The sequence below is a fragment of the Hirundo rustica genome, chromosome 13 (assembly GCF_015227805.2).
Source record: "Hirundo rustica isolate bHirRus1 chromosome 13, bHirRus1.pri.v3, whole genome shotgun sequence".
Taxonomy (NCBI): Eukaryota; Metazoa; Chordata; class Aves; order Passeriformes; family Hirundinidae; genus Hirundo; species Hirundo rustica.
In genome coordinates, this window is record NC_053462.1 from 6,871,110 (window position 1) to 6,886,071 (window position 14,962).

The 14,962-nt window shown below is 38.2% G+C and overlaps 1 protein-coding gene across 8 annotated transcripts in view; it reads right to left on the reverse strand.

The window, feature by feature from the left end:
* Positions 1-14,962, reverse strand: part of TCF12 (transcription factor 12) — a 160,289-nt gene that overhangs the window by 50,729 nt on the left and 94,598 nt on the right. For all 8 annotated transcript variants that reach the window (XM_040077414.2, XM_040077418.2, XM_040077419.2 and 5 more), the window contains exons 8-9: positions 3,587-3,722; positions 287-339 (exon numbers count right to left, since the gene is read on the reverse strand). In XM_040077414.2, coding sequence (XP_039933348.1) covers positions 287-339; positions 3,587-3,722 — 189 coding nt within the window. The remainder of the gene's footprint in view (positions 1-286; positions 340-3,586; positions 3,723-14,962) is intronic.

Below are 14,962 nucleotides of genomic sequence, written 5' to 3' on the forward strand. Positions count from 1 at the left end.
TACAGGAGATCTTCTTTGACAGCTCCTGGCCCAGCTCGCTTCCCAAGAGAGGAATTCGAATGACAGGGACAAGTGGGTAGGAGCATATGAGCGAGCTACGAATCACTGCTATGAAATCTAAAAATTCCACATCAAATGTGTATTTAGTCCTGCAGAAGCACTCCCAGTTACCTGGCCTAGCTGTTTCTGTCCAGCAGACAGCTCTCCTAGTGCTAAAGCTGCGTGATTCCTGTGTACGGCAGGTAAAGAGATTTTTATCGCTACAAGTAAAAAATGTAGTACTTACAGAAGAAGGCAAACCAGGGGGCACCTTTCTTACTTTCTTTGTCTGTAGAGGATCTGCACACAGAAAAATAGCGTTTAATCAAGTATCTACATTATAGGTGAAAAAGAATAAATAGCTACACTGCTCAGTTTTTTGCCTTCCATGATGAATTTCTTATTTTCCAATTTCATGCATTTTTTATTCCCTGGCAAAGAAATTTGTCTTTCACATCAATATAAAAATATAAAGTACTGATGTTCTCTAAAATAAAGCTTTTCTAAACAGTTACTTTCAACTCTTTTCTTAAGGAAAACAGTTATTCCTAAGAACAGCTACTCTGAATTGTATACTTAAGACCTTGTACGCTTGCTAAGAAACAAAGTAAGGTTTTGAGATCTAGAAGGAAGAAAATGGGACTTATTAGCAAGAGAAATGCTGTCTTTTCTGCACATCAGAGTAAAGACATGTTAAGGTATGATTTATACTCTGAGAATACTAAAACAATGTAAATTTTATAGGTTTTAGACTCTACTAAGGTTGTAAATAAACAGCAAATTTAATGACCTAATTTCTTTCCTTGAGTAATAGTCAATACATCTCAAATTTGCATGTAATAGTAAAGTTGGAGGTATGATACCTGCTTCTTTCTTCCCATAGGTATTGTATTATAACAAAAGTACCCAGCAATTTCACTACCTAAACCAAGAATCAGAACCAGTTTAATCAGATGCTAATACAATCAATCTGAAAACTCTGCATGCAAATTACAAATTAACTGATTATCTGGTGAGGTTACCAGTTCTATAGCTAACCAATAAAATCTTTAATTAAAACACAAAATTCCTATTTTTCTGTTTTCATTTAGAACATTTATGATGGTATGACAAGATAAAGGTGAGATAAGGTGAAATATCTGCTGGATATCTTTAATCTCATCATTTCCCACAGGGCACACTCAGAAAGAAAAGAAAAGGACTTTTGAAAGAGATATTTACATTGGATTCAGAGTGTCACCTGGAAGAGAACACTGGTTGGTTGGATTCAATGCAATTTAATATGAAATTTAACAAGAGCTTGTTATAATCCTGGCCAGACAACTCCTTCTCAGGGATAAAATGGGCATAATTTGACTTTGTTAGAAATTCTCAGGCAGCAGGTTTGTAGCACTTAACAAGTCCATTAAAAAAAATAAATTAAAAACTCAATGTACTTTCTCAAGCCATTGGAAAATACTTGAGATAAAAGTGTACTTCCTCCTCCTGACATTCCTGGAAAAACATTTCCATGAATTTGTAACCACCACCTGTCACATCCCAGGTTACAAGCCCTGGATTCAACCATGACAGAAAGAGGAATATCACCAGTTTGAACATGTTTATACCCCCTGAGCTTCTCTTTCAAAGAAAAAGCTAAATATACTCTGAAAACTCCACACTTTACTTCCATTTAATAATATCAGGAGCTGACCAAAGTCTCCAGAGTTTGCACAGGAAACAAGAATCTCGTTCAGGACCATCTCAATGACTGCTGCACACTGTGCCCTTCGTGCACACGTCTGGAGCACCCTGTGCCCAGCTCCTGGTGCCCAGCTCCCACACCCCCCTGCTACCCAAACCCACAGCAGGTTACTACTGCAAGTAACTTCTCACTAAAACCCATTCAGGGTGGGCTAAAACACCATCACCATCATCAACTTAAAACACAGTTCCTTTCTACTGAAGTCCAACCACCCTTTCAAGCTGTAAACAATTCCACTGAACTCTCTAAGAGTGTTCCTTTTCTGGAACAGGTGTGAGGAGCTGCTGTGCATGTTCTGGTATTGTGAGCAACAGGAATACTTAGAACAATCTTCATAAAGACAGCCAACCCCCTAAGTTAAATGGCAGTTGGCTCAACAAGGTAAAACAGTTATAAAAATATGTTCTTTTAAAACATATATACACGCATACATTAGGAGAAGAGAAAATGCCCTTAAACGGCACCAAGGGAGATTTAGGCAAAATTTCTTCACTGAAAAGCTGTCAAGCACTGGAACAAACTGCCCAGGAAGCGGTGGACACCATCCCTGAAGGGATTTAAAAGATGGGTAGGTGTGGCACCTGGGGACATGGGTTAGTGGTGGACTAGGCAGTGCTGGGGTAAAGGTTGGACTTGATGGTCTTAGAGGGCATTTTCAAATGAAATGATTCCATGACTTATAAGAGTTCAAAAGTAATATTTTTTATTTAAAAAAAAATTAAAAAACAATTTCAGGCATGCTCAGGAGTATTGTAGTGCCCAAGAAGTTTGCAGTTATAATTAATATTAAAGTTACTTCACAAAGCAATTTGCATTTGAAAATTTTATTTTGGGTAAAATATGGTTGGAGTTACATGGTTCCAACAAACAAGATTTTTAGTATAGAATAGAGGTACTATACAGAATGAGGGGCATTAAAGACTCAACCATATAATTAGAGAAATTCTAATGACCTATCATACTAATACTTAAATATACGGTAACTAGAATATAAAGTTATATAACTAGAATATAATGGTAAACTAGAATATAAGGGTACAGTCTCTCTTTTTGCACCAAAATAATTTTTTTTTAATTTGCACACCCAATTATTCACAAGTCTTATAGCAGATACTATAGAACAGCTGGCTCATTCTTGATTCTCTGATTCAACAGCATTAGAGAGCTATAAAATATTACCACTATCTATGACCAGGTATAAAAATTCCATTCACCTCCAGTTATCCCCTGATTAAAATACTAATACTGTCACAGGATTATAACAATTTTAAGCATGCTTCTGCCTGCATATTTTGCAAGGTAGTTTGATTTTAGGATAAACTACTAGTCTCCAATTGCTAAGATCTTTAAAGGCATGTTGAACCAATTACAATGAACTATATATTGCCCTGAATAAAGTTACTTTTAGCATATAAAAGGATAATTGTTTCCCCTTTGTGTCCTTCCCCTACTAAATAATGGTAATGACCTCAAGGTCAGGCATTTCCAGGAGTTAATGATGGCACGGGTTAAGGGCACTCAGCTGGTCATCAGCTCCTATCCATCTGTCATTATTGCTTTTGCAATTAAGGGTTTTATTAGAGCTTCTTGTTTGTTTTGTAAGCCAGACTGACCAGTGTTGAATCCAAGCTAGCATCTCAAAGAAAATGTTAATAATTCCAGTTTTTCTCTTATATAGCAGTTTGGTGTAATTCCAATTGCTCAGCACAGAGCAATCTCCCATATATTAAATGAACTGTCAAAAAAAAAAAGTCTGCAGAGAAGCATCATGAGCAAAAGTTGAAAGCTGTCTGTGTTACTTACCAAGAGCTGGTGAGTCATGAAGTGGTCGTCGGCGCTGATTTGTGCTGGAAAATGGGTAGTAGGGTGTTCCAGGTTTTCCAGAGGATGACAGCTGACCTGGACTCCCAAGCCCCATATCAGACCTAAGCAGACTAGACTACAAAAGAATACAGAGAAAAGTCAGATTAAGCTCTATACTAATGCAGCTTTTAATATGCCAGGCTGACAAACTATTAACCGCACTTACTGCTCTTGGCATTTATAGGAATTTACTGGGATTTAGTGGAGGTTCTAGAGTTAAAAAAAAATAGACTTTTTAAAATCAATGTTCAGAGTATGTTCTACAGCATAACTCAGAAAGGCAGAGCAAGTTTGGATGTGGGCCTCTAGAAACCATAATCATTTCAGCTGAAAACATCTGAAAGAATCAATTCATATTTAAATTTTAAACAAAAATCATAATCCTTTGTTTAGTTTGCAATATAACACCTCTTCTATTACACAATATAAACATAATTGATAAAAACTGCTAAGAGTTTATAGTGTGACATTAAGTTTTATCACATACTTAAAAATCAAGACTTAGATTACATTCACAAAAACGTGGAATAAAATTGTCCAAAAAAAAAAAAAAAATGCAGACAAGATAATAGAGTAGATTAATGAACAGAATATGAAAAATTGACATTTTAAAAACTTCAGACTAACAAGCCTTTTTGTTCCCTTTTCAGGCAGTAAAATCAAAAACATTCTAAACACCTACCAAGTGCATTGTGTATTGTTTGACCTCACATTATTTGGATTTCCTCTGTAAAACTGAAATGGATGTTGGTGATTTAGAAAAACATCGTTTTTCCGCAGGTGATGTTATACTTAGCTTTGTTTTAGTCTGAAAACCCTGACTTGGAGTGAAACCCACAGAACTGTACAGAAAATGTAGCAGGTGGTAAAAATGCACTGTTTCACTCCTGGCTGGTGCAGACAGCTTTCCTCACGGAGCAGCATCCACTCTACATTGCACACAGCTAAACACACACTGCTCTCAATGTCTGCCGGTGTTTTAAGGTCACGTGGAAGCAGCAGCCTCAGAGGCAATTTAATTTCTTCAGCTGTGGTCAGAACATGGTGCAGCCTTGCCAGTACAGGGGGTAAAGCGCAGCTGGCAGGATAACGGGATGTTTTGCTTAGACTCATCTGCACTGACATTGCATTGGCAGGTGATGCTCAGACAGAAACTGCCAACTGGAGTAACTTTTATACCAAAACCTTGCCTAATTTCTCCTTCAGCCTTGCCGCTCCCAAGCCAGCACTCCTTTTCCCACCCAGCTGCTCTCCAGGAGGAGCCCTCGTGCCCCCAGGTTCCACCAGACGCGCTCAGGGCTGGACGATGGCAGGAACCGCTCCAGTGCTGCAGCGTGCTCGGGATGCAGCAGCGCAGAGGGCACTCACTGCTCCCGCCCCTCCTCACGTCCCCTTCTGAGCCCCAAATACCTCATCCGTAAATAAATGTATTTTGGGGTTATACTGGATCATCAAAACTGATTTGTCTGGTGTGAGGAGTTGTGAAATACAGGTCCCAGTAAGGTACTAAATCCCTTCTACCTTGCAGTGCACTGGGATTAGCAGAAAATTAAGACTTCAGATAAGAGTTACAGAATACATATAAAATAAGCTCTTCTTTTTGCATTGCCATTGAAATTCCTCTCTTTTGTTGTTTGAGGACTAATTTGAGCATGAAAATCTTATACTTTAATTGAATAGAGTGGGATGTGAAAGGATCTCCCCATCACAAACTAAAAGAAGGCCCAAAAGTAAGGATTTTTTACAAAAGCGTGAAGATCAAAATTTATTTAAAATGTTACTGCATAGCAATAGCTTCCTCTCAGCTTAACTTCTTCATTGTTATTCTTACAATTGTCTTTGAAATAGAATTCTTAATCTGAAACTCATCTTAAAATGAGATACTCTGATAGGGTGACGAAAGTATATAGCAAATACATGCAGGAGGAAATCTGCTGGTGGGCTGTTCCAAGGTCTTCTCATTTTTGCTTTGGTCAAATAGTTAAGGTTTTATTGTTTTGCAGAAAACATTATGAGCATCAGAATACCTGGCTTACTCAGTATAAATCTGAATTTAGCAAAGATACTATTCTAAACATTTACTACAGTTTTAGAGGTGAACACTGTGCAGGAAACCTGGGCAAAGTTTCGTGAAAAGCGGCTCCTCCAAACCAACACTGGGCAGAAGAAGAAACGAAACCAGTTCTCACTCAGGCCAACACTTGACCTTCTTGACCAAGAATACTCAGGACTGAAGGAAAATTTCTTTCCACAGCCTGTGGTGAAGGGAAGGGAGGAAGTACTGTGATAGTTGTCATTTCAAGAAGCTGAGCAAAGCGCCGGTCCCTGACTGGCAGAATGCTGCGGCTGAGGCTGGCAGGGACCTCCGGAGGTCAGCGAGCGCAGCCCCGCTCGCTCCAAGCAGCTGTCACCCACAGTTAGGAACGAGGGCCCATTCACGGTACAGACAACCTCCTGCTACCCCAGCATCTCCCCCGACCGCCCAGGGACCTTGGGAACACAATGCGATCCATACAGATGCCGTAAAAAAAAAGAAAAAAAAGAATCAACCAGTGAAAACTCTTAAATTCACTTCTACAAAGTCATTCCAAAAGGTATGAGTCTGTATCTTTTCCAGGCTTAACCTCCAACCTTTACTTCATGATATCTGCCACTCCTAAGTATTCCAGTATTCGACATTTTCACCAGACGCTGAATTTCAAAGCATACAATAACATAAAGTTAGTGTGTAAGCACTACAGTAGATACACAGCAAATCTCAAGCTGTGCAACACACTGAAGAAGTTTTCTGATGTATAATGTGTTTGGGTAAGCATTTTTTTATTTATAAAAATGGATTAAAAAACCAAAACAACACAACACCACAACCCTCTTTTAACATTGGCCCAATCAAATGAAACATCTGTTTAGAATTTTATAATTGTTCCTCAGTCTTCCAAAAGAAAATAAAAATAGATGTCATTAGTTCAGCTCATTGATTTTTCTGCCTGTTTGAACCAATTGAGAAAAAATATTGATTAGGACTGATCCTTTCCTAAGGGCATCTGATAAAGAAAGGAATACAGAAATACCACTGAGGATAGCAAAAAAGCTTTGTATTATCAGCATCAAGCTTCTCCTGACCAAGTGCCCGAGGTCCCTGCGCAGAGGCAGATCACTTACACACGTAGTTAGGGGCATTCTCCACAGAGAACCCGCACGCTCATTCTGAACCTCATCTGCCAAGCATGCATCCAATTACCAAAGAATAATCAATGACTGGTTATTCTCCTGAAGCTTGTCAGAGTCCTTGTCTGTATTACCGTTGTAAATAAGCAGGCATCACCCCTAAAAATTTGCCTTTTTGGATTTTATAATGCGTATATCCGGTTTCAAGATACACAAGAAGTTATTTAAAGCAATGTTTTCCCTAAGGAATGAATGCTCAATAACTAAGGAAAAAAAAAAAAAAGGGGGGGGGGAGCAGAGAAAAAAGGCTTTTATTACAATCAACTACAAACATGGCAAGCCTGATTCAGAAAAGAGAAAAAGATGCAAACATGACTGCTTTACTTTTGAGATTTATCCCTTCAGAGAAACCAAGGAACAGATCTGACAGCCCCAGGGGAAATGGCGTGGCCTGACCCAAATAGGAAAGGCTTTCACAAGGGTACTATCTCAACAAATCCTCTAAAGGGGTCACTTTCCTAGAGTATTCTCATAAAAATAAAATGCAGGGGAGTCATCTATTCAAGCATTGCAAGGATGAGGTGAAGGGAAAAGAATCATATCTACATATAGGGGGTGGATTTCTGCACCTTTGTCACAGGAAACAAGTAACTTTGCACTGCAGCTGCACTTCCATGCAGGCAAAGTTCGCTTCCATTCAAACTAACAAGCCAATCAACCCTATGCTTGTATCAAAATTATATGCTTGAGATAAAATGAAGCTCCTTAGTCAACTTCTTTTAAAATGCTTTTAAAATTGATTCTTTCAAGGAATTTAAGCATAAAAGTAAAAAAGAGTTTGACTAATTCCTAAGTTTTCTTCTCTCCAGCCCAACTCTATGACTCTTTAGATAAAATCTGGTGCCAAAACACTGCTCTGCCTTCAATGAACTTCTAGGACACCAGCCAGCAGAATTCTAATATGTTGGTAAACATTCCTTTGATTTTACTTTTATATTAATTAATATATATATATATATATGGACAAGTAAAGGCCTACAGATGTCCTTACATGATATTAATATCCCTTGCAGCTCTGTAACATTTAGGCTCTATGCAAACAGGAAAGCCAAGCAGTCCAGAAAAGCACACAAACAGTTTTAACAAACACACTCCATACACTACCTGTGTAAAGTTTTACTTATTAAAAAATATATTTGCCATAGGCAGGTAGCCTTGTGCTTCTTGATCTAAATCTTGTTCACATTCTTTTCTTAAATACAAACATTGGCAAACACTCTTAAGAATTCAAATTTTCCCAGCATAGCCATAGCCAAACTATGCGATAGTTTCGTCCAAATACAACTGTGTGCCTTTACATTATTCATTATTTTCTATCAAAAGAATAATATGGTGGAGAATAAAGCATTAGGCCATTATATGCAACTGATTATGACAGGCCTATTATGCTGGCATAATAAGGCAGTCTGCTTTGGCAGTGAAATGAGAGCTGCATCTCACCAACTGCAAACTTCGATCTTGAAATCCTCCCCAACAGTCAACTAGATTTTATTTTTCCCATTTTTTTGCATTAGCTTCCTTTCCATAAGGTTTATGCTATCAAGCCTAGTAATCAGGCTGTACCTATTTAAAGCGGGAAAACTGTCTAGAGGTTAAAAAAAAAAAAAAAAAAAAAAAAAAAAAAAGTACTTGAGTTTTTAGTTAAAAATTGGGAGCTTGGATACTTTACTTTTACAAAATAATGTAATGCAACACCATTCATCTCAATCAAATCCCTCCATTATCCCACCACAGTCGCTGACAAACTCACTTGGCATCTCTCTATTTCTCAGAATTACACAGAGCAGATGGCAAGGCATTCCTTGCCTTACTGTAAACTTGAAATGTTGCCCTGGGTAGAGCACAAGTTCCATGTGCATGTCCTTTTTACACAGTGAGCTATCTGGATAACTTAGGGCATGGATATAATGTGTCTCAGTATTGCATGTCTTGCCTTATAGATAAACCTGACAATTTGCATAAGCTGGCTTAAAAGAACACAACAAAACAGAAAAGTCAAACTCTGGTAAACTCGCAAAATCCCCCAGCAAAGTTTCCAAAGGAAAACCCAGCACAACACTCGGATATTAACTAATAATTGCTCTGAAATCCTTGTCCAGTAGAGATGTTAGGGCTGCAAAAAGACCGTTCACTCCAGTCCCACGTCATGCAGTTTAAGCCAAAAATATAACTAAGATATAAAGTGTTGAATTTCACTTTACTCAAGTCTCCAGTCTTTGGAAACTGTAATGAATATGCACTCTGAAATAGGAGCTGAATTTGGAAAAAACACTGACATATGATGTAAATTCATTTTAAATTTAAATTTTAGAGATATGTTTGCAATTATCAGCATGTTGTTAAAGAATCTCATCCTGAGAATATCATCAAATAGTAATGTGAAATACAGTGTTACCATTTTGAGAACAAAGGGACTCTGAATGAGTAATCAATAGCAACTGGCAGAAAATGAGGCATTAATTATGATCCTTTCTAGTGTTTTGTCTCAAACAACGTTTCATTAAATATATTGTGTTAACCTGTACATCTTCAAGCCATTACCAATAGATTCGATCAGATACATTTTTGGTCTGTTTCAGGAGGAGGAAAATATCAGAATTAGAAAACCAAAACAACATCTAAAGTGTTATATGATAACTTGAGCTGTTTTTTCTTGATCAATTTAAAGGAAATCAGGGGTTGCTAATAAAACATCTCAGGAGAGGATCCTCTAACAACATGTTGATAATTGCAAACATATTCCTCATTTTAAAAAAATACTTAGGTCTTATAATCTCAGTGTAGTCTCTTGAAAATTTAATTATCATCTCCTATACCTAAAGTATCATGCAGGTTTGAGAAGATAATGACAGTCATCCATCAATTGCATCCTGCCAGTGTAATCAGGCTAATCTAGCTCACTGGATTAAAAACCAGCTACCTAGGGTACTAAATACTGAAGTGATGCAACATCATAAACAAAATTACATTTAGCTTTACTGCCTTTCCAATTAATGTTAACACCGATGAAGATCAGGTTATCAATATATTCTCTTTTTATTCCAAAGCTTTTCCGGATCACCACGAGCTGCTTATTCATGTGTGTACCTAAGCAGAGGCTGCTTCTGTGGCAGATTCTGTTCATGTGTAAATATACTGGGACTGAGCACAGGGACAGAGGAGAGAGAAGAAAGGAGTTTATTCAGAATGACATAGATAGGATTTTTTTAGCAGTGAGAATAGCAAAGATTAAATGCAAAGGGAACTAATCATTTTGTATTCTCTTTGCATCTAAATGTCTTTAAAGACCCCGATTAATACAAATATTTTGAAGAGTCTCTGCCTTCTCTTTTGCAATATTGTCTTCCCCGCACTGATGCTGCATATTGGCAAGACTACAAATTCAGTTTTACGCTTCTAAAGCGGCACCCTGCTGATGTTGCTGTCCAATCCCGGAGGTTATGCTGGCTCAGCTTGTCTTCCTTCATCCCCCCCGGGCAAGGTATTTTTGCGTTGCTGACTGAATTCTAGGAAGGCATTACTAAGCATTGTGATTACAGGTCAGGCACCCCTCCCTTTGCCTTTGAATCTTTTCGCTACATTATGATAACAGTAATTTGAACAGCATCTCTACTGTGATTACACAAGAGACACTTTCTGGAAAAATCCAAAATTTTACAGGAGAAGTTGTTGAGTGATTATTCATCTATTTTTTAATTTTATGGTACCACCCTCCTTGCTTTCCTTTATGATTACAAGACACTAGCATGAGGAGTCAATATTATAATAAAGGATTTTATGCTGAGTCTTACTTACAGAAGTCAGACCATAAAGGATATTATAAAGCTCAAACTATCTTCGCATCTGTTCCTCCCTCGGCATCTTCAGCAAAATGATTTAAAAATATTTCAGACCATTAGTAGATCATTTCATGTATACAGTATGGAAGCTGTACCTCTCCTCTCCCACACAACCAAGAGAAAACCTCTCTTGCTCTAAGCACCAAGTCAGAAAATTACCATGATGAGGATACATTAATAAAGCAACCAGTTAATTGTTAGGACTTAACATGGAGAACCCATATGTTTTCACATATGATCAAGGGAGAGCTCAGTTCAATGTTAGGGTGCCAGGAAATATCTTAGGCTACAATCCCCTCTCCTGAATAAATGTTATCCTTCTCTCCCTGCTCTTCAGAAACCTGTGCCAGCAGGAGCACCGATGTTCCGAAAAGCACTCCAGAATACAGCTGAAACCAATACAAGTTGGATGGTTGAGTTCCATGAAGAAGGAATGTAAATGACAAGCCTTGTGCTCCTTTCCATCCCTGACTGAGTGCCCAAGCTCTGCTCACCCCCATCCCAGGAAAGCAGTGCTCGGTAACAGGTTTCCTACAGCACCCAACTCCCATCCCCAGCCCTACTCAGGGCCTCTCTTCTTCCTGACACCAGTTATTTGTGCATATATGAAGTTTGGGAAGGGACTTTCTCTACCTATTAATTTAAAAAGGAAGATAAATGGGGGCTTAACATACTAGAGTAATTACAGGCAACAGGAATGCACACTTCAGGAAAATCCAAAGGGCAGTCCAGCTTGTTCAGGTAAACAGGCACGGCTGGAAATACAGAGCTGAGCTAATATTTTCCCCATCCTCCACTAATACCATAAATTTGTAACTGAGAAGCACCCAGCTCTGAGGCAGTCAGAATAGCTGGACACAAATAGCATATCACCACAGAAGTTTTATCTGCACTCCGTGCTGTAGCATTATTTTTACTTCCTTATGTAGCAATATGCAAGATTACATGTATATTAGTTTACAGAATATTCACAACCCTAAATACAATCAGAAATAAACAAAAAGATAAAGGTGGCAAGAAAGTTTGCCAGCCCTAAATAGTATGAGAAAGAGAAGGGCAAAGACAAGAAAGTGTTTGCCTGGTAAAGGCATTGAAAATGATTCCTTACAGAACTGCTCCCCCTTTATAAATAGCATCCCTCCTCCAACTATAACGAATTCCTAACACCTGCTACCCACTTCATTCCAGGGGGAATGTCTTCCCTGATTAACTTCAGGTGGTCACCTCCAGCGCTGGAAGAAGAAATCGAGCCTGTGCCCCATACATTTTTACTTTCTAAAAAGGTTCTGCAGACTCCTTATCTGCTGAGTGACAGGAGATATTTTCCCACTAGCACAATAAGTAATTCACTTCTAATAAATCATGATGAAAAGAAAGTTAATATTGCTTGCTTCTACTTGAGAAGTAAAATGAAGCAAAATAAACTAAAGTTCAGGCATTCCATCTGCCCTTAAACTATATCTCCCTCTCCCCATCCCAATCTTTTAGGATGGTATCAGCTGGCAGAATCCAGAGTCACTGCTTCAGTTAACATTGTGTCAGCCTTTCCTTCAGCAGCTGCATTTCTTAGAGATTGATAGCTCAGCTGTAAAATTCTGCTTCAGGGAGACACCTGATATCAAAAGTGTCAGAGAAGGGGAGATTAAAAAGAGAAAATTTACAAAATAAAATCAGTTTTCCAGCTTTAAAGTTGTAATGGTATTAAAAAACCCACACATGTACAAGCCTTAAATTTTTTTATACTTCCATAACTCAGTATTACTTGGATTTAAGGAGACATCACGTTCTCTATACTGCTTCTAAAACAATGTAAGGAAGGAAGAAAAGCAACCGGCGCCTCCGCTTGTAGCCTTTCTAAGGCCGCACTCACCAGAAAGGTGCAGAGCATGATGTGATTTTCTGCCTCATTGGAAAGATCCATCTAAAGCATCCTCAAACATACACCAGCAGAGAGGAGGAAGAGCTTTCTGGGTGTTTAATGACACTGGTTAGCAGAAACCCTGGCAGAGCATCCTAGGAGCAACTGCAGTGCCAGGCCGCCACGCTCTCCTCAGGGCTGCTCCTGCCGCCTGAGGAGGATTGACTGGAACAACCACCACCTTGGAAAATACAATGTGCTACAAATACCTTTTTCTAGTCTAACTCTTACATTTCAAGTAACATCTCAGCTGTCAAATGCCACTAAAATCCTGCTCTATCCCACTGTTCACAATCACTCATTTCCTTCACTGCTGTCACTTCCAAGATTTTTGTTCTCAAACGTGTATTTCCAATTGCATTTTTCATATTCTTCTCTACTTTTCCGTTTTTGTCAGTAAATCTCATTATTCTTCCCACATACATTTTGCACATTCTTATCTCCTAACATTTGTATGCTTAACCTTACAGTTCTTTAATGTTACCTGATGCTTTATTAAAAACATTAAAATCAGTCAATTTTCTCCATTACACCAAATACACATCTTACTAGTATATGGAACATATTAAAAATATTTTTAAGTTGGTGCTATTTTCTGGTATCTATAGTCTTGTTTGAACTTTTGCTTGCTTAATCCTCACCACCCAGCCAGTAATACAAAAACGTTGCCATTTTTGCTTATGCACAATACAAATGAGCTTTTATGTTGTCCCTAGACAGCTCAGATTTCTGGAGTTGTACCCTTATTACACTTCCTCAGCTATTAGAGAGAGAGCTCTGAGATACTACTTGCCCCAATATTGCAGGATTGTTCTTTAGGTTTGAATTTTGCTCAAGCTGCTTTAAAGTCTCTTTAAATTTTAAAGAGGCAAATTACTGACTATGCAAAGACAAAGTAACGTACACTTGCAGTCATTTCTTTTGCTGAAGTGATCATCTGTTAAATTGCCCAAGAAATTGGTGCTAAAGGCATTTTTTGGGTTTATTTCAAATGTTCTGGTAGTGTTTGTTAAGAAACAAATTTTTTGCACAAAAATAAAATAAACTTTTTAGTCCGTTAAGGATGTAAGAGCTAACAAATACAGTCTAACATGCTGCCATTTTCTTCTTTAATAAACAGCTAAATTTGCAGGCGACAAGATGCAAACCTTTAAAGTTCCATGTTAAACTGTGAAGAAAGGAGAAATCGGTAAATTCTGAAAAGTTGTCTGAAATCATGTCTTAATATGTTTACTTGAAGTATATGCCCATAAGGAGCACTAAGTGTGGTGCTAATGTGCATAAAATGTTACTGTCATACTGCAAAACTCAGGCTAATTTAATAAAGCCTGATGTGCCTTACATCATGTTGCAATGATGCAATAATCCGCTGCTAAATGAGTCACCTCACATTAGCTTCATGGCAACAGCAGAGTTGATGGCTACTGAAAGGAAAATGGGGTAGCAAAATTACTGCAAATATTGATGGACCAGCTTTCTGATGGAGTTTCGTTCATCCAAGAAAAAGCTGCCTTATTTATTGTGTGTTACCAACACATACAAAACTTTCATAATAATAGCAGCAAAAATGAGTTAAAAATCCATCTGCCACTAAATAAAATATATGTAGTGTACACAGTATCATATAGATTATCCATATGCTCTCTCTGTGTAGTGCTATATATCTTATGCAATATGGATATACATCGTGTACATAGAGCAGTGGATGTTTTATAAATTACTATATATTGTACGTAGTCTAAGTGAATTGCATTTAGTAAATTCAATCCATAGCTCCTTCCAGCACTCATATATTCTAGTTTTATCAGCAGCAGATTTTCTAAATGGGTTTTATAACTTCTGAAGTGTCCCATCATCACGGAGACCATAGAGATTAACGAGAAACAAAAATAGAGTAAATTAAGATACAACTCTTTATAAAAGGCTCCATTTTAAACCACAAGTGGTGAATGCCTCTGGAGTTCCTGCCTAGCATCCATTACATTCAGCACTCGATCCTTTTTCTTTTCCCACACACGGGATACTGCGCAGACTTCAAATTATTATGAAGGGAGGATAAATGTGTTATCGCCACATGTCAAAAAATCCATCGTGTCTATTTTTCATGCATGATTGTTTAGGATGAAAATAGAACATTAAGGGGATAGTCACCAACAATTTACTGTTTTGAGCCCAGTGATGCCAGCGGGGAGAGGCTGTGCCAGGCACAGGAGAACGGGCACTGTGAGGCTGAAGGAGCAGCCCGTGCCAATTACCCAGGGCACTCAGGGGCTCCTGGGGATAAAGTTACCTTCTGTGAAAACCCACACAAACAATTAGAAGAATTAGTCT